The following is a 20366-nucleotide window of genomic DNA, read 5'->3' as shown; positions in this document are numbered from 1 at the left end:
GATGCAAATCAAAGCCTACGTTCAGGTTTGAGGACTTAAGTCTCGTTGAAAGTACTTTCCCCTCTAAGTGACAATCCCTTTCAAAATCTGCTGAGGTTTTTGTTTGTATATAAACTTACAACTCACCGTTGGTTTTCAGAAAGGTTCCAGAGTCTGGTAGGACATTAGAAACATCCCGTTTCTTCACCCTCAAATCATTTTTTGATGTGTTCAATCCTATTAAAAATAGTTTTATAAAATTAGATTTATTTTATAAGCATTCTCCAATGCATGCCAGGAAATAATGAAATTCTATAGTTATCATTTCATGTCAGCAAATGAGTTCAATTTAACTTTATTAAACTTTCTACTTTCTTCATTCTCACCCCCTATTTCACCTCCTCCAGCTTGGAGGGCAGAGAGGTGACCATGGTCCTTCTTTATACAGCCTTCCCCAGTTGGGAGGATGAGTGGGCACAGTTCCCCTCTGGCTGGGAGGCAGGTGGCCAAGCCAACCACACTGTCCTCTAGCTGGAGGAGAGGGAAGGCCAACTTAGTCAAATCTTCTCCAAACTGAGAAAGCAGGCGAGGCAGCGACAGTCTCGTCTTTATTCTCAACTGGATGATAATGAATTTGAGTCTCACAAATAGCAGACACTTTGATTTTTTTAAATATTCTATTGGTTGAAATGTCTCAGTCCTCAACTGGGTAACAGGCTAGAGTGCTGTATAAAAGCAAGGTGTTCCATCTAAGTGGACAAGTCTTGATGTCTCACTTACTGTACTTAAACTGTGCTTTCACCTGCCTAACCATAGTACAGATTGAGAAATCTCCAATCTGCTTTGTCTGTGCTCTGTGCAGAGGAGGTAATGTTGATATGAACAACATGCAAGAAAGAGAGAAGAAAGTAAATTAACTTCTGTAAATTCTGTAAATAGTATTTCTGAATTTTTTTAAAGGTACCATCGTGCTTCAAAGATATCAGGGACAATCTCTCTGCTTCATGTGGAATCTTTTGCATATGAGTAAGTAGCTCATCGATCTCAGGCTGCGACCTCAAGCTTCTTATCAGAGTTTGAAACTGTTCCTTCAGTGATTCCATCAGCTTTTTGGAATTCTAAAAACAAAATGTTGGCACACATCCTTTACATACAGTTTCTGACTAACAAGAATGACTGTTGCTCTAATGAAAACTTTAGCATGTATTATGCTGGAATAGAAACTTCACACTGAGGAATGTGTTGGGTTGTATATCATGAGTTAACCAAATTTCCTTCTACTCCACCATAGAATATTGTAGAAAAATTATTGCAACTATATTATCCCAGCACATAGTTACACCACTCACTATGAAAAGGTCATACAGAACATTAACCTACACATATTTATGCCACTAATTAAAAGGAAGTATTATTATAGATAATTAAGTAATATAATGTCATGCTACTTAATAGAGTAAGTTTCTATTTGATAGGGTAATGTTTCATAGAATAGATAAAGCCATTGTAATAACACACTACATTGATCTTACCTCAGTTATGTGTAAACTTCTCTAGGTAAATTCAATAATCCTGTCCTCCCAGTTGTGAGCCTCGCTCAAAGGGAGCAGAGACTGCGGATAGAATTATAACACTGTAGTGCCAATTCGGTGACTTGCACTCTCCTCAGGAAAGATGCTGCATTTAGTATGCTGGCGAGATGAATTTACCACCAGGGTCCATAATACAAAGTAAAATTAGTGAATGATTGGAATGCTATTGGTAATCAGGAACAGTTAACATTGATTTGTGAAGGACAGATCGTGCTTGACTAATTTAATTTAACTTTTTGAGGAAATCAAATTTTGACTTTGAGTGGTAGTGTAAAACGGGTAATAACGATTCAGCTGCCCATTATAAATCTCTCCTGATTTTCAATTCCATTTCTGAGGTTATGGGAATCACTGGCAAGGCCGCCATTTATTGCTCATCCCTAGTTGCCCTGAGAAGGTGGTGGTGGAACTTCTTTGTGAACTGTTGCAGTCTGTGAGTGGTTTAATACAACTGAGTGGCTTGTTGGGCCACTTCAGAGATCAGTTAAGAGTCAACCACTTTGCCATAGGACTGGAGTCACATATAGGCCAGAGTGGGTAAAGACAGCAGGTTCCTTCCTTACTGTATTGTGGGTATGGTAGCATAGTGGTTATGTTATTGGCCTAGTAATCCAGAAGCCTGGACTAATAATCCAGAGATGTGAATTCAAATCCCACCATGGCAGCTGGGAATTTAAATTCAGTTAATTATATAAATCTGGAATAAAAAGTTAGTATCAGTAATGGTGACCATGAACCTACTGGATTGTCAGAAAAACCTAATGTCCTTTAGGGAAGGAAATCTGCTGCCCTTACCAGGTCTGGCCTATATGTGACTCCAGACCCACAGCAATGTGGTTGACTCTTAACTGCCCTCTGAAATGGCCTAGCAAGCCACTCAGTTGTACCAAACTGCTACAAAGAAGTATCACCACCACCTTCTCAAGGGCAATTAGGGATGGGCAATAAATGCTGGTCCTTGCCAGCGATGCCCACATCCTGTGAACGAATATGAAAAAAAAGGACATTTTATAGCTTCATGGTCACTTTTACTGATACCAGCTTTTTATTTCCAGATCATTTAAACTGAATTCAAATTCTCAAACTGCCATCTTGGGATTTGAACTCAAATTCTCTGGACTATTAGTTCAGGCCTCTGGATTACTAAGCCAGTAATATAACCACTACACTTATCACTTGAAAGGGAATTGGATAAATATTTGAAAAGGAAGAATATAAAATGATACAGAGAAAGGGAAAGGAAATGGGATTAGAGTAGACAGCTCTAGCTGAAGAGCCAGAACTGCCAGTGGCATGATGGGCCAATTGGCCTCGTTCTATGCTATAAATTCTATTATTCTCTATAAGAATGTACTATGTTGCCGGTGGGCTTATACCTACAATCCGTTTTCTGCCAGTGCTCAACACTTGCAGTATTATTCATGTGTCCAATACTACTGGTTGGGATTGTTAAGTTCCTGGATACTATACCTGGAAAAAGAATTGTCTTTCTTTTCTGACTGTACTTTTCTGTTCCCTGTCTTCAGCATTGAAATCTATAGGTTGAGAGCTTTCCGTGATCTCAGTAAAGTAATTGATCCAGTTGTCCAAATCTGGTCCAATATCTTTGAACAGGGTTTGAACCTCTATTGTTCCCATTTCTGCAGTTCTTGAAAAGAGAGGAATTCAAGTAAATGAAGTACATGTGTTTTTATTAAGCGCATAGCTACTTATCAATTAAAAACTGTGACCTATTGTATGCTGTACCAAGGGCTACATAGGGAAATGATTATTTATATATAACAAATATAGGATTTACACAAATTATTTTGTGTCGTCTAGTTTCTGCTCAGGAATATAACATATTGGGCAGGATTTTCATTCAGGCGTCGGGTGGGAGGCGGGACTACAACTTTCGGGGCTGTAGTCCCGCCTCCATCGAGATGCAGCCAATCCACGCGATTTTAACTTGATTGACCTTGTTGAGCCCGCCCAGCAGGCCAATTAAGGGCCACCCGGCAACAGGTGACGTCACAGACTGAAATTTCATCTGTCAAGAGGTTTTGACAGATGAAATATCAGTGTTTCACAGCTGTTTGAAGCTGTCAAACACTGACAGTCTTACTTCTAACATGGGTCCTTCTCCACAGACTCAGTTAGAAATTTCTCCTGCACAGAAAGCTGCAGGCTGTCACTTTTGACAGTTCGCAGCCATTCTGCTTTCTGTGCCAGTGAGATGAGGGACTCCCGAGACCTAAAGAAAGGAAGGCTGATAAGGTAAGAAAAGTTATGTAAAACTTATTTAATCACTTTAGACACACCAAGCACACTTATCTTTGCACTCATGCACACATCACTCACCTGAACACCGACATCTCGACCCCTCCAAGTTCTTCAATGCGACGGCCCGCCTCCTCTAACTTGGCGTGGTTTGGAGCTGTCGGGAATCCCACACTTCAACCTTAAAAATAGGGATTAGGCTAAAAACTGCCTGTTAACTACCTGTTAACAGGCAGTTAATTGGCACTAATCCCTTCTTGCCTCGGGTAGGCGGGTCCCAGTGCGGGGCGGGTACCCGCCTCCTTTGAAACTGGCATAGAGGCGGGTTTGGGTGCGGGATGGGGTCGGGACCCCTGATTTCAGGATTTTAACCCCCCCACACCTCCAATCCCGACTCCACAGCCCAATGAAAATCCTGCCCATTGAATCTAAGTGAACTCCAATCGTATAGCTTAGTCTGTTGGGAGATCAACCTTTCTTTTTCTTATTGACCCACAAATAATTTAGAGCATTTTATAGAATCAGAAAAAATGCAAGTCCTCACAAGTTCTAGTGAAGCCATGTCTTGAGGTGTTGTCCCCAGGACTGAGTTAACCTGTTCTGAGAGGTACAATTTAGCATAGTTGATGGCAAACCAACAATGGAATGGTGCTACTGTCACCACAGGCCATACATATCACCAAAAGATGTGGTTACCATGTGTGCCACTAACAGAAGCAGTAGCCCTAACAACAACATGAAGAGGAATGTTAGCTTTAGCCATTGAACCTGATCATGCTTTTTGGCCACCGGCAGACCAGACAAGTGATTTTGTGCTTGCTGGCATGAAAGTACCGTTCCCAGCCACAGAGAACATTACTGACAGCTACATAGGCAAAAAATGTGATTTTTAAACAGCTGCATAATAGAAATGGTGCAATTTCTGCAGCATCTGGGACATGGAGCCAGTTTTGCTGAAGGATTTCCTATACCAGTTCAGCAATATAAATATTCTAGCAGAGGCTGTCTGGAAAACTGTTGGAAGCCAACAACTATAATTCATTACCTTGTTTGGGAATGTTGAGGGCGTATGGTTTCTTGGAGTCACTGGCTTAAAGATTTTCTTGGTTGCTTCTACTATGAGGTTGGTTGCACTTCATAGAATCATAGAATGGTTACAGCACGGAAGAAGGCCATTCAGCCCGTCGAACCCGTGCCGGCTTTCTGCAAGAGCACTTCAGCTAGTCCCACTCTCCCGCCCCTTTCCCTGTAGCCCTGCAATTTTTTTTTCCTTCAGGTACTATCCAATTCCCTTTTGAAAGCCACGATTGCATCTGCCTCCACCACCCTTTCAGCCAGTGCATTCCAGATCCTCACCACTCGCTGCGTAAAAAGGTTTTTCCTCATGTCGCCTTTGGTTCTTCTGCCAATCACCTTAAATCTGTATCCTCTGGTTCTCGACCCTTCCACCAATGGGAACAGTTTCTCTCTATTTACTCTGATTTTGAACACCTCTATCAAATTTCCTCTCAACCTTCTCTGCTCTAAGGGCAGCTTAGCTGTTTTCTCATCAATGTGAGTAAATGTTGCTGATGTGTCATCCATTGACGTTTGCTGATCGCCTAGTGTGAATGGCTGATCAATGTTTTCAGCCAGTAATTAAGTGTGATTAACAACTGAGCTATCAGGAGAACCAAAGGTAGTTTGTAACTGGGCAAGACAGACCACAAGGCCCCAGGTTTAATTATCAGTCTGTGTTGATTCAGCTGGGGTAACAGTAGTGGTCTACAGTGCCCCATACAAGGAAGGGGGAAAATCCACCAGAGGTCCTGCCCCTATTGCTATCCAATGACCTCTGCTGGGAAGTGAGTATGTGCAGACATCAGATGAGGGCATAAGGATTAGGAGCAGGAGTAGGCCATATGGCCCCTCAAGCCTGCACAATCATTCGATAAGATCATGGCTGATCTTCTATCTCAACTCCATTTTCCCACCCTATCCCCATATCACTTGATTCCCTTAGTGTCCAACAAGATCAAGCTCTGCGGTGATGTCCCACATGATTAAATAAACTACTGACAAACACAGTCTAGGCTCAGACACGAAGAACATTCATCTGGGCCAGGTACTGGAAAGTACCCAGCACCTATGGAACTATACATATCTTAGCATGAGTCAGCCCCTTCAGGAGAAGAGAAGAGATGAGAGGAGTAAATTGTAGCTGGCTTGGGAATAAAAGGAAATGTGATTGGTTGAAAAATGTGCTCACCTGTTGCTGATATCCTGTTGATCGTCTGACCCTAAATCAGTATCCAGAGACCGTCCATGTCTTTCTTCTTTCAGACCAGTTGTTTGTATCTGTTCTTTTAATTGTTTAAAATGTGTACATTAATTAATAAATCAAACTGGGAGCCATAATTTCTCTTAAAAAAACTTCATAACTGGGACATGCAAGTCGATCTGATTTCTTATGGTGGCCTAGTAACCAATACAGTTGCTCTAAATAAGAGCCTAGTTCTTCCGCTCAGCAGAAATGCCAGTGGAATTGCGACGGAGTCAGACTTCCACCTACCTCGAGGATGCTCTCTGACCCTGGGCGAGTTTCCGGGGTCAGGGTAACATTTAAATAATGTCCACCGGCCTCCAGGGCAGCCGGAGGGCTGAATTCTTTTTTCACATTTTTCTAAATGGCGAAGCTGGGGAGGTAAAATGATCAGCCCATGATCGATTCAACTGCTTTTGGGGAATTTAAGATTTGAATCCCTGTCTCCAAAGTCCATAGCAACGTTGGAACCCAGATGCACAGGAAAACCTTGCACCCTGCATTGCTAAGGCACAAATGATGGGAAGTGCGTCGTGTGACATATTCCCATCATTTGCCTCTAGTCATAATGGCCTTGATATTAATCGGCCCATGACACGCGGGAGAGGGTCGGGCGGGGGGGGATTAAAAATTGAAATATGCGCAATGTGACCCCAACCCGTCACATGCGTGCCTGCTGCCTTTTTTGTGTTGGATATTGGGACATCCGAGTCCCCTGCCGTGGAGAGGAGGGACACATCATTAACATATTAAAATCGGGCTCCCATAGTGCAATTGGGAGCCCGATATGAAATTTTCTGCTGCTGCACAGATTTCCCAGTGGTTGGGAAACTCGGCAGTGAAAGGGAGGTGGGAGCTGCCGGCTCCACGAGGTAAGTACCTCTTTCAGCACGCTTTAAGGTCCAGGAGGAGCATGAGTGCTCCCCCCAGGCGGTCTTCGGCCTCCCCCAGCCCCAATCGCCAACCTCCCCCCACCAGCCCCAATCACAAGACTCCCCCTCTCCAGCCCCCGGCTCTGACTGCTGACCTCCCCCAGCCCTCCCGATCGTGGGCCTCTCCCTCCTCCCGATCGCGGCCTCTCCCCCCTCCCGATCGCGGGCCTCTCCCCCCTCCCGATCGCGGGCCTCTCCCCCCTCCCGATCGCGGGCCTCTCCCCCCTCCCGATCGCGGGCCTCTCCCCCCTCCCGATCGCGGGCCTCTCCCCCCTCCCGATCGCGGGCCTCTCCCCCCTCCCGATCGCGGGCCTCTCCCCCCTCCCGATCGCGGGCCTCTCCCCCCTCCCGATCGCGGGCCTCTCCCCCCTCCCGATCGCGGGCCTCTCCCCCCTCCCGATCGCGGGCCTCTCCCCCCTCCCGATCGCGGGCCTCTCCCCACTCCCGATCGCGGGCCTCTCCCCCCTCCCGATCGCGGGCCTCTCCCCCCTCCCGATCGCGGGCCTCTCCCCCCTCCCGATCGCGGGCCTCTCCCTCCTCCCGATCGCGGGCCTCTCCCTCCTCCGATCGCGGGCCTCTCCCTCCTCCCGATCGCGGGCCTCTCCCTCCTCCCGATCGCGGGCCTCTCCCTCCTCCCGTTCGCGGTCCTCTCCCTACTCCCGATCGCGGGCCTCTCCCTCCTCCCGCTCGCGGGCCTCTCCCTCCTCCCGATCGCGGGCCTCTCCCTACTCCCGCTCACGGGCCTCTCCCTCCTCCCGATCGAGGCCTCTCACTCCTCCCGATCGCAGGCCTCTCCCCTCTCCCGTTTGCCATGGACTTGCATTTATATAGCGCCTTTCATGACCTCAGGACATCCTAAAGCACTTTACAGTCAATTAAATATTTTTTTGAAATATAGTCACTTTTGTAATGTAGGAAACGCGGCAGCCAATTTGCGTACAACATGCTCCACCAAACAGCAATGTGATAATGACCAGATAATCTGTTTTATGTGTTGTTGAAGGATAAATATTGGCCAGGACAACGGGAAGCACTCCCCTGCTGTGCTTCAAAATATTGCCATGGGATCATTTACGTCCACCTGAGAGGGGAGACGGGTTTTTGATTTAACGTCTCATCCAAAAGACGAGTACTGTTCATTTACCTGTTCTTTGTTAAATAAATTTGTCTACTAATTTAGTCTGCATCAGAGTCTGATAGACCATCATTCTTCTACCTATTGAAGAGTAGCTCAATAGATGGCACATGATATATTTCAGTAAGCCAGAATACAGCGGTAAGGTTTCTCCATTCGACCCCTGGATCTTGCTATGTTTACCTAGATAGTGGATAGGTATAGGCACACTCTGGTTCATGGAGGACACAAGATAGGTTTAGGAGTGATGGGTGTCACTGAACCCAAGGAGAAGATATCGCATAAAATCACTGAAAAACGTAGCAGGCGCATTGCATACTTGCTACTGTAGTTCTGCTTCAGTGGATGTAACAATGGCCAAAAGTTATTCTATTAAAGGACGCTGTCACCAGAGTAGCGCTTTGTTTGTATACAAAATTAATAAGCAAAATTTGAATAAAATCTAAGATTAACTTTGATAACCCACATACAGGAAACTTTGTGCTATCCGGCATCGACGGGACCGAGCTGTTGCCGTTCCCTCAAAACTGCCGGACACACCAGCACTAATGTTGAAAGATACGGAATCTTTTGAGCTCCGTATCTGTCAACAAACCCTGTTGCTTAGCAACAGCTTCTAAACAGTCCAAGCGTCTCTGTAGAGTCTCTGTAGCTTAGCAACAGCTTCAGCAGACCTTGCAGAGCTTGACTGTTGAGGAAAAAAGCAACGAGAAGAAAAAAAAACTCACGAAAACGGCTCCTGATTTTTGCCGGTGGCTTGAGCATTCTGGACAGTTAGCCTCCGGATAACGCAAAGTTTCCTGTAATACCATTATTTCATTGTGTACCTTTCTCAAGCTTTGATGGCTGCTGTTCTTGGGAAGGAAAAATGTTTGTGTAAATTTCCTCCATGAACTTTGGGATTGTCTGTGTGAAGAAGGAGAAATTGGCTCTACTGCGGATAAATTCTTCCACCGGGTGAAGCAGATCCAGCAGATTCTGTAGGAATGTCCTGAGTTCTGTAATCGATAATGAAGTTGAATGACAAGAAGATCACAAGACTACTGCTAACAATGATTTAAAATAACTTCCCAGATTTTGTCAGTGCTGCTTGGAAGCCATTGCTATTGCCCAAGAGTTACTAATGTTACTAGAAATATGCAGAGCTTACTGCTCAAATTCCAGTGTTATAACCCAAGATATGTTACCACCTTTCAGTTATGCTTGCTGACAGTGGTGTTAGATAAAAAAGAGCCCTCTCATAAGCTGACATCACAGCGCCAAAATGACAAGGGTGTGGCGGTCCCATTGGTTGTCCTTTACATTGAGATACATAATTCCCTTTAACTTAACTTACTTATGTATGTATAACTTACTTAACTGTATGTACTTAACTTACTTATTTGTATAACTTACCAGTTGGGGCTGTTGCCCCTTTAACTTACCTGTTGGGCCGTTGCCCCTTTAAGAGGCGACCTAACGCGTTGACGTCACGCATCATGTGACGCATGTGCGTCGGCCGCCGGCCCGATTCGGGTTTCCTAGACGGCCGCGGGCACAGCCCGGCCTACCGCGACTTCGGCCGCATTGGCCAGCAGGCGGGAGCGAAGCGATCCTCCACTCCCGCGGCAAGTACCGGCACAGTCCAGCCTTGCAACCTCGGCCTCAAAGGCCAGCCTTCGTACCGGGGAGATGTACCGATGCAACGGCGCAGGTCACGTGACCGCCTAAGCGCACGCGAACGTGCTGACGTCACAGTGCGGTCACATGACGCCCAAAGCGCGGGAATATAGAGCAGAGCGTAATGAGGTCATGACGCTCCCCACGGGACTGGGAACTCAGTCCTTGTGGAGTCCCCGCTGGGACAAGACCTACAATATGGTGCTCCTGCAGTCAGTCATCTTACCTGCTACCTTACTTGCTGTAATTATCCTGTTCTGGTAAATAAACAACTTATTTATAGTTCGTCGAAGTTAAACTCTTTCATTTAGTGGCGATTTACACGAACCGCTACAAGGGAATATAATCCATCAGATATGCAGGATTGCACCCACTGGTAACCTCAGCCACTGACCCCACCAGTGTACGCGAGGTCAGTGGGATGCCACCTCATAGGTGTAGTGATCAATAGCATGTCATTCTATAGTGGACACTAGGTGGAGCCGTAGAGCTGTATATAGCTGTATGTATAAGACTACACTACCCAGTTATATATTATATTAAGACTACATTACCCATGAGGCTAGGCTACCCACAAGGCAGCAGTCAAGATGGAAGCCTCTACAAGATGCTGTACAAGTCCACGTGCTCAATAAAATAACTAGCAAAAGCTAGCTGTGTTCATAATAAGAATGTCTATTTATTAATGAACATAACATGGTACCAGGGTGGTGAAGATCTGCTGAAAATTGTGAAAAGCGACATGGAGAATTTGAAGACACCAGAGCGTTTGAAACTCACAGAAAAAATCGACTACAATTGGCAGACTTTTAAACAGCAATTCGAACTCTACATTGCAGCCATCGGATTCGGTACGAAGCCAGACGCAAGGAAGATAGCGTTGCTGCTTACGGTTGCAGGCCCACAGGCAATAGAGGTATTTAATACATTTGTATTTAATCCAGCGGAGAACAGAGACAAATTAGACGATGTGCTACAGAAATTTGATGCACATTGTTCTCCCAAAAAGAATGAGACGTATGAAAGATACATCTTCTGTTCTCGGACACAGCAACAAAATGAGACTTTTGATAGCTTTATAACTGATCTGAAACTGAAAGCACAGACATGTAATTTCTCTGAGCTCAAAGCATCCATGATTCATGACCAGATTATGTTTGGTATTCATGATAAAAAAGTCAGGGAAGGTCTGTTGAGAGAAACCGAACAAAATTTGGAAAATGCGGTGAAAATATGCCAAGCCAGCGAGCTAGCTCGAAAGCACGCGCAGACTTTCAGTGAAATCAGAAATGAAAAGCAATCGGAGGATGAAATTTTTAATTGTAAACGCTGTGGTTACAAACACCGGTTAAGACAATGCCCAGCGTTTGGAAAAATGTGCACAAAGTGTAATGGAAAGAATCACTTTGCCAAACAATGCTTTTCAAAAGTACAAACTAAGAAAAGGGCAACGAGTTAATGTAATTGAGGACACTGATTTAAGTGAGACATTTTTTGTAGGAATGGTGTCATGTGACAATATCAAAAAGGATACAGAAAATGTGCAGCCCTCAGAAATGGACAATGCTGAACATAAAGTTAATGCAGTAAAAGAGGACAAATGGATGATCCCACTGCAGGTAAATGGAGCATTAGTTACCTTGAAACTAGACACTGGGGCAAAAGCAAACTTAATCAGTATGAGTGACATTAACAATATGAAAGAAAAGCCCAAAACAGAAAAAGTCAGTACTACTGAAGGACTATAATGGACAGAAAATAGATAGCTTAGGTGTATGCAGACTTAAAGTGACAGTCAAAGACAAAGTGCATCATCTCATGTTTTCTGTTGTGGCTGAAAGGCTTGATTCACTACTGGGTGACAAAGCTTGTGAGGACTTAGAACTGGTCAAAAGAGTCTACCGTATAAATTGTGCCATAAGCAGACCAGATGACTCGGTGGATTCTGTAGTGAATAATTTCCAGGATGTGTTCAAAGGATTTGGAGTTCTACCATTCACTTACAAGATCCAGCTAAAGCAGGATGCTCAGCCAGTGGTACATGCTCCACGAAGAGTTCCAGCACCCCTGCATGACCGGCTCAAGAATGAACTGGACAGAATGACCACACTAGGAGTCATCAGGAAAGTCGAAGAGCCAACAGACTGGGTTAACTCCATGGTATGTGTAAAGAAAAAGAACAATGATCTAAGAATATGCATGGATCCAAAGGACTTAAATGCAAACATAAAACGTGAACACTACCAGATTCCCAAGCGAGAAGAAATCACCAGTGAAATGTCAGGTGTCAGATACTTTACAAAGCTCGATGCCTCACAAGGATTTTGGCAACTAAAACTGGATGAAGAGAGCACAAAATACTGTACCTTCAACACACCATTTGGCAGGTCTTGTTTCCTCAGAATGCCTTTCGGGATAATATCTGCATCTGAAATCTTTCATAGAGCGATGGAACACATAATTGAAGGTCTAGAAGGAGTTCGGGTCTATGTTGATGACATCATCTGGGGCTCCACACTGAAAGAACACAATGAGAGACTGACTAAAGTGCTACAGAGCATACGCCAGAATGGACTGAAGCTCAACAAAGCCAAGTGTCAGTTTGGCGTCCAGGAAGTCACTTTCCTAGGAGATAATCTATCTGGTAAAGGAATAGAGCCAGATATGGAAAAAGTAAACGCCATACTCAAAATGCCCCGACCCACTGACAAAAAAGGAGTGCTACGCATCATGGGGATGATAAGCTTCATTGGAAAGTTCATTCCTAACTTGTCAGCCAAGACAGCCTGTCTGCGAGACCTGCTACATAAAACAAATGAGTTCGCATGGACAGAAAGACATGAACAAGAGTGGATAAACCTCAAAACAGTGCTGACAACCACACCTGTACTCACCTTCTTTGACCCAACCAAAAGAATCAAAGTGTCAACGGATGCATCAAAAGATGGCCTAGGTGCGGTCTTGCTACAAGCAGAGGGTGAAGATTGGAAGCCTGTTGCCTATGCCTCCAGGTCTATGACTGATACGGAGTGTCGATACGCCCAGATTGAAAAGGAATGTCTAGGCTTGGTAGTTGGACTAGAAAAGTTTCATGGCTACATATATGGACTTCCCACCTTCACAGTTGAGACAGACCACAGCCCTCTGGTTGCCATCATAAAAAAAACCTGAATGAGATGTCTCCAAGGATTCAACGACTCATGATGAAGCTGCAAAGGTATGACTTTGAACTGATCTACACACCAGGCAAATACATAGTGTTAGCAGATGCACTATCCCGAGCACCCACAATGAGTCATGTGAGCTCTGCTGAAGAAGACGTGGATGTTCATGTGAGTATGGTCACTGCTGCGCTGCCCGTGTCAGACACAAAATCAAAGCAAATAGCAGAAGAAACAGTAAAAGATACAGTATTACAAACAGTAATAGAGAACATTCATCATGGTTGGCCAAAAGGTTCCTGTCCAAAATATTTTCACATAAGGTCAGAATTGAGTGTCGCAAGTGGACTATTACTAAAACAGAACAGAATAGTCATTCCACAGGCTCTATGTCAAGACATGCTCAAAAGGATTCATGAGGGACACCTCGGAATTGAAAAATGCAAAAGGAGAGCAAGAGACACTGTTTATTGGCCTGGCATAAATAAGGACATTGAGAACATGATAGGCAAATGTGAGACATGTCAGAAACACCAAAACAAACAAGCAAAGGAACCAGTGATAGTAGCTGACATACCAACAGCAGCATGGCAAAAGGTTGGTATGGACCTTTTTCATTTAAATGGTAAAGACTATCTAATAGTGATTGACTACTATTCTAACTATCCTGAGATGGCGCTGCTCTCAAGCACCACAGCAAGCAGTGTCATAATGCATGTGAAATCCATCTTCGCCAGACATGGAATTCCCAGGATTGCCGTTAGCGACAATGGTCCGTGCTTCAACTGTAAGGAGTGGCAACAGTTTGCAGCACATTATGACTTTCAGCACATCACATCCAGTCCTTTGTATGCTCAGTCAAATGGTAAGGCAGAGAAAGGTGTTCAAGTTCTCAAGCAGCTACTGAAGAAAGCGACAGAAAGCAAGTCTGATCCTTATCTCACCCTGCTGAGCTACCGAGCCTCACCTTTAGACTGTGGTTCTTCACCTGCTGAACTACTAATGGGTCGCAAGTTGCGCACCACGCTACCCTGCTGTGCAAAAGAACAGCAAAGTGAGGAACTGAGACAGAGACTTCAACTGTTAAAGCTGAAACAGAAATCATACTATGACAAGTCATCCAAAACTCTAAAACCATTGACAAAGGATGATGTTGTCAGGATTGAGGATCCAGATGCATGGAACAGGAAAGCTACAGTTCTTGAGGAAGTAGGACCAAGGTCATACACTGTTAGAACTGAGGAAGGACAGATTCTCAGGAGGAACCGCCGTTCCCTCCTAAAAACACAAGAGACTATTCAAGACCAGATTGATGGCAATGCCGCAACTGCATCTTGTCATTCACCGCCAGAACAATCTCATGAAGACACATCAGACTTACCCGTGTTGAGAAGATCCACACGTGAAGTAAAAGAGCCTGATAGACTTAATCTTTGAGTACAATGTAAAGCTTTGAAAATGTGTTGACTGTTTTGAAAATGTTTATGTTTATAGAGCACTAACAAAAGTGTTACTGATATTATCTTTATTGTTTTCTTGAAAGTTGATTGATATTGATTTTGTTAAACCTCAAAGAAAGAGGGATGTAGTGATCAATAGCATGTCATTCTATAGTGGACACTAGGTGGAGCCGTAGAGCTGTATATAGCTGTATGTATAAGACTACACTACCCAGCTATATATTATATTAAGACTACATTACCCATGAGGCTAGGCTACCCACAAGGCAGCAGTCAAGATGGAAGCCTCTACAAGATGCTGTACAAGTCCACATGTGCTCAATAAAATAACTAGCAAAAGCTAGCTGTGTTCATAATAAGAATGTCTATTTATTAATGAACATTAGGGTGAGGAGACACATGTTGAGCACTCAACTGACTCAAGTGGCTACGGAATGAGGCATTGGTGGCTGGATGCGGCGGGGGGGGGGTGTTGGTGGAGGGGGCGGTGGCCTGAGGGTCGGGCCCATCCAGAAATGCCAGCTTGTGCCCCCAGTGACCCTCAGGCCAAGGGGGCTCATTACAAGTTTCAGGTTTGCACTGGATCTCTTCACAGGTACAGCGGTCCTGGTCACTTCCATCAGTGGTCTGAGTATTCAATATCTTATTACACAATAGCGTAACCCAGGGGTGTAACAATTGGACCCCACTTGTGATCCAATGCATCTTTTGCTCTTCTGCATATTCCCTTACGTTCTGTCCTCCACTAGTTTTCGAAGGTGGACTGAAACACTTGGTGAGACAAGGCCAGCCATGAAATGTTGAGCCACTTTATTTCACAGACAGCAAGTGAATCTCCAGAGTACGGCAAAGCAAATTTACTAAGCTCAATCTCACCTCTCCTTGAAAAAATAATAAACCGTGTTCTCAATCACTTTCATGGGATGACTTGCTTGCTTTTTTCAATCGCTTTTCTCTCCAGGCAACTTCAAGCACAGACCTCTCACATTTTTAAGGGACCTGGACGTATAATTCACATTCCCTTATTTGAAACCTGACTTTCCGCGAGACCCTTAGTCCTTTTTGTGTGTTCCCAATCACGAGGTTGGATGTGTTGCTGGCTTCCTCCCCATAAGTGATTCACCAGTATGTCTATCAATAAAACCCTGCCACCTCCCCCCTTGGGGTGTGGATTTAAAGGTGTTATTACACTGACACTCGTTTTTAATTTGGTTTCCAGGAAAGTGGCACCTCCGAGTCAGCTCCCCACATTTATACTGTTAAATCCAGTTCTGTTCTCTTGGCAGCAGAATCAGAAACATAGTTCCTGATAGAGTGGGTTGTATAAAAAGTCGGCTGAAGGAGCAAACATGATGAACTGCATTTTCTTTTTTTTGTTCTGTGCTTTCTGATGCTTAACCCCATCATCAGATTTGAGAAGAAGTCCGAGATGGTTTGGCTGCAGTATTAGACGGTAGATTTTTATCCTCACCGCCTGGGTCATCTCTGCTCTACGGAGAACAACCTCAGCTTCTCCAGTCTCTCCACATGTCTGAAAATGTTCACAGTCTCACTGTCCTCTGCAAGGATTGACCTCCCCCAGCCCCCCAACCACCCCCAACCCCCCACCTCCCCCCCCCCCCCCCCAGCGGAAAATGTCAAAGATTCACACAATCAATGTTCTGTCAACATTTATTTTTCCCGGCTTTCCTTTTTTTTTTATAAATTAAAATTCAGAAACATAAGCTTACCACAGTTCTTCATTTTCATTTTGCATCTCTCCTCAATGCATCTAGTGCAGACTGTTGTTTCCAGTAACGGTGGGCACAGCCTGCTATAGAATGCACAGAGTCGGCTAACCTCAGACTTTCGCTGTGCATCCTGCATCTCCGAGAGTTTATAAAAGTCAAAGCAGGTTGGCTCTCGACTTCCAGGCGATTCTGGAAAGACACCATTCAAAACATGGATTACTGAAATAGTCCCCATACAACGAGGGCTGAATGTATTACACTATCAGAAACACAGTCTGCTACACCCTCAGAATATCAGTGCTTAGTTCCTCAAGAATATTTATTGGCTATTAGACTGCGAGCTTGAACCAGCACCAAAGTCATTTTTAGTTAGAGTTGCTTCTTCCTAAAATTGTAAAACTCAATTGGAAAAGAGCTTCAACTTGATGAAATTAATCCCTGAGTTTTACAATTTTTTATATTTAATAGCAAAAAAAACACCCCTACAGCAAAGTTCATTTTATGGTATTTTCACAGTTTACAAACAAATCTATACAGTAATGCACAAGAATTAAAAACTGCTGTGAAATGCGCTCTGGCAGTCTCGAGAGTTAGATTTACAGGTTGAACTCTGGTGCTCTCAGGCGACATACATTTCAGGGAGTTCTGTATAAATAGATTTATATTAAACAGAGGTTAGTGGCTGCATTAGCTTATTAATTTTTCCAGAACCGAGGCAAGATAAGAATATAAAAAGAGGGCAGTTTAGTCAGCTCTGGGTCTGATGCTACAGTCACACTTTAGTGTTTTGTTTACTGAAAAAAAAACTTACTGGTAGACCACAGAACAGTTTGCTTCAGCAGCACATCAGCAGTGAATAAAAGTCTACAGTGTTGTCTAATTCATCATTAGGTGGTCACATTGACTGAACGCATAACAAAGTGGAAATGTCACACAGGGCTTGGGAGAGTAGTGGATTCTCCTGCCGAGATTGTGATTCAGATAGATTGCCAGGGCAACCAGGGAACTGCAAACAGAACACTGTGTTGCATCAGGTCCTGCTGTTCCTGATCTGCGATTGCTAAATGCATTCTCTTCCTCGTGATGAGCATATGTGTAGTATATACACACATTAAAATGCAATTACTATAACAAACAATAGTTTTCTGATTGTACTGCTTGCCTTTGTCACCCTTTTATCCTTCAGTGTTTCATGTTGTCGGTCAGTGTTTGGGGGCCTGGTCAGTGTGTCAATGTTTCCTGACAATGATCCACACAAACCAGGCCATCAGTGCAATTTCCCTGCCCTGCCTCCTCCCCTCCCAATCCCGTTACACTTCTACCGAATCTGGCTGCTAATGGACCAGGCCAGAGTCCTTCTGTCCTCAACAGCGCTAATAGGAGGAATTCTGTTCCATATACATTGTAGGGTGTGAATTCTCCTGAGAACATGAGTTCTGATCTACAGTATACAGTGGCTGGAATCACTGCTATTAGGAGCAGAAGCGACATTGGGCCAGTCCAGGTTCAGCAGCCAGATTCAAGTAGGGGCAGGATGGGCGTGTCAGAGGAATGGATAGTAATGAAGGGGGAAATGAATGGTAAGGAAGGAGGGAATGAGTGGTAATGAAGGGGACATAATGGGAATAGATGAAAATTAAGGGGGTTATGGATGGCAAGGAAGGAAAGGGGAAGGGGACGGGGAGCAAAGGAAGGGGCACTGGATGGCAATGAAGGTGAATACATGGAAATGAAGGGGGAAGTAGATATCAATGAAGGGGACAATGAAGGAAAGGGGGAGGGGAGCAAAGGGAGGCCACAAAGGATGGCAATGAAGACGTAAATGGATATCAGTGAAGGGGACTAGGTGGTAATGAAGGAATAAGGAGAGGGTAGAGGAAGGAGAAATAGATGTCAATGAAGGGGCAATGGATGGAAATGAAAAGGGGAAAATGGGTATTAATAAAAAAGAAAGGGATGAGGGAAGTAAAAGGGAAGGGGAGGAGCGCAGAAGCTTGGAGCAGCGCTTTGAGTGTTGGGGAGGAATGAAAATGCCAGCATTAACTGGAAGAGGGGGAAGAGTGCCAGCATGAACTGGGAGCAAAGAGAGCTATCTTCAACAGAGTATGGGAAGAAGCGTGCCTTTGAAGAGGGTGAGGAAGAGGAGTGCTAGACTGAAGAGCATGTGAAAAAAAGTGCCATTTGGAATAGAGTATGAGGAAGAAGTGTTTTCTCCCTTCAGGCTTTCATGTACTTCTATCTTTTAGCTCCATTGCAACCTAAGGAGTATTGGGTATACCTATGTACAACTACTTATTTTCACAATTAACAGCTTATTATGAGGGCCATTCTTGAGGTATCAGTTTTCTGGGATCTGTGTCAGTTTTTTTTTAAGCTGTTGATCAGCTTTGCTAGTTTTTTAGGTTGGCATAGAATCATACAGCACAGAAGGAGGCCATGTGGCCCATCATGTCTGTGCCAGCTCTATGAAAGAGCTCTCCAGTTAGTCCCACTCCCCTGTTCCTTCCTCATAGCCCTGCAAATCTCTCCTTTTGTAGCATGTGGGTTTTTGTATAAGTCACTGTAGCAGAAGATTCACCAGAAACATTTTTTCACAGCTTGCAATATAGTTTAGAACCTCTATGCATTTTCATGGGGAAGAATGAAGTTTGTGATATAATATAAAAATATTTACTTTTTATCTCATTGTTAATCCAGCTTATAAAAGTTGGTACCCTGGTGTAAACCCCTGGTTTGCCACGCTGGCCACAGCCATCCCCCCATGATGTAATCCCATACAGGTAATACTGTTTAGATACAGGATCTATGCAGGTCAATGGTCCTCCAGAGTCTCCCTATAACAGGAGAAGACAACACAGATACATTATTCAAGTACCAATACTTCTTTAAAAAGTAGAAATAAACCTTTTTTTCTGCCAATTTTTGCCCTCCTTTTCGCTTCTGAAGGTATTGCTGAGGTACAGTTCCCCAAGCACCGCTCACTTTCCGATAACTTGGCTAGCCGGTCATTATTCATATTGGAGCCTAGACAGTGATCGTCAGCAAGCTGTTAGAGGTATCGCAGTTAAGAAAAATCCTGCCTTGACTTATCGCTACACACATGCACACTTCCAGCAGAAGCTGCGGAATAGTAACCCAAGAGCCCTGGTTGATTTAGTTCCTGCCATATACTAGAGCGGCTAAGGTCAATTGTGGTGACGCTGTCGCTAACTGGTTGAGATCAGCCAACTCAGCATAGATCAGAAATAAAACCTGGGACCTTTCTGGTCTGTATGACTCAGCTGGCCACCAAACCCTTGGGGCGCCTAGAATAATCCCAATGTTTTCATTTTCTCACTATGGTAGTGATCGTTTTTAACAGTAAATTCATGTTAAGTGAACACTATTTTGGGAACATGATTTACATCATGACACTGTTCTCAGACAGACCTGAATATTTTGAGCTGAATAATATGTTGAATTGAATTTATCTTCCAGTAGGAAAAGCGAATCTACTCCCATGAATCGAGATCAGGAGCAAATTTTGTGATTTGGTGCTCGTGGCACAAAGCTACATTTGGTAGGAGTCCATATTGGGAATTTGGGCGTGGAGGCCACTGAACGCCATTTGTGGCCAGCACAACTTTTCACCCATCACATTAAACCAGATCTGTGACCTCTACCCCAAGAAGGACAAGTGTAGCAGTACCATGGGAACACCATTACCTCTAAGTTCCCCTCCAAGTCACATACATAGAAACATAAACATAGAAGATAGGAGCAGGAGTAGGCCATTTGGCCCCTCGAGCCTGCTCCGCCATTCAATGAGATCATGGCTGATCATCCAAATTCAGTACCCTGTCCCTGCCTTCTCCCCATATCCCTTGATCCCTTTAGCCTTAAGAAATATATCTAACTCCTTCTTGAATATATTTAATGAATTGGCCTCCACTGCCTTCTGTGGTAGAGAATTCCACAGGCTCACCACTCTCTGGGTGAAGAAATTCCTCTTCATCTCTGTCCTAAATGGCTTACCCCTTATCTTTAGACTGTGACCCCTGGTTCTGGACTCCCCGACCATCGGGAACATCCTTCCTGCATCTAGTCTGTCTAGTCCTGTTAGAATTTTATAAGTTTCAATGAGATCACCTCTCATTCTTCTAAACTCTAGCGAATAT

At 44.3% G+C, this 20366-nt stretch overlaps 1 protein-coding gene across 1 annotated transcript in view; it reads right to left on the bottom strand.

Annotated features, from left to right (window-relative positions):
* prss56 (serine protease 56) overlaps positions 1-20366 on the bottom strand; it is a 48427-nt gene that overhangs the window by 10940 nt on the left and 17121 nt on the right. Inside the window, exons 8-14 of the mRNA XM_085990103.1 lie at positions 18884-19043; positions 16210-16398; positions 9027-9197; positions 6079-6172; positions 3042-3219; positions 944-1097; positions 127-216 (exon numbers count right to left, since the gene is read on the bottom strand). Of these exons, the coding sequence (XP_085846229.1) occupies positions 127-216; positions 944-1097; positions 3042-3219; positions 6079-6172; positions 9027-9197; positions 16210-16398; positions 18884-19043 (1036 nt within the window). The remainder of the gene's footprint in view (positions 1-126; positions 217-943; positions 1098-3041; positions 3220-6078; positions 6173-9026; positions 9198-16209; positions 16399-18883; positions 19044-20366) is intronic.

The sequence above is a fragment of the Somniosus microcephalus genome, chromosome 6, assembly GCF_052327205.1.
Source record: "Somniosus microcephalus isolate GS21.2 chromosome 6, FLI_Smic_1.0, whole genome shotgun sequence".
In the NCBI taxonomy this organism is placed as follows: Eukaryota; Metazoa; Chordata; class Chondrichthyes; order Squaliformes; family Somniosidae; genus Somniosus; species Somniosus microcephalus.
This window is presented reverse-complemented; position numbering and strand designations above follow the sequence as displayed.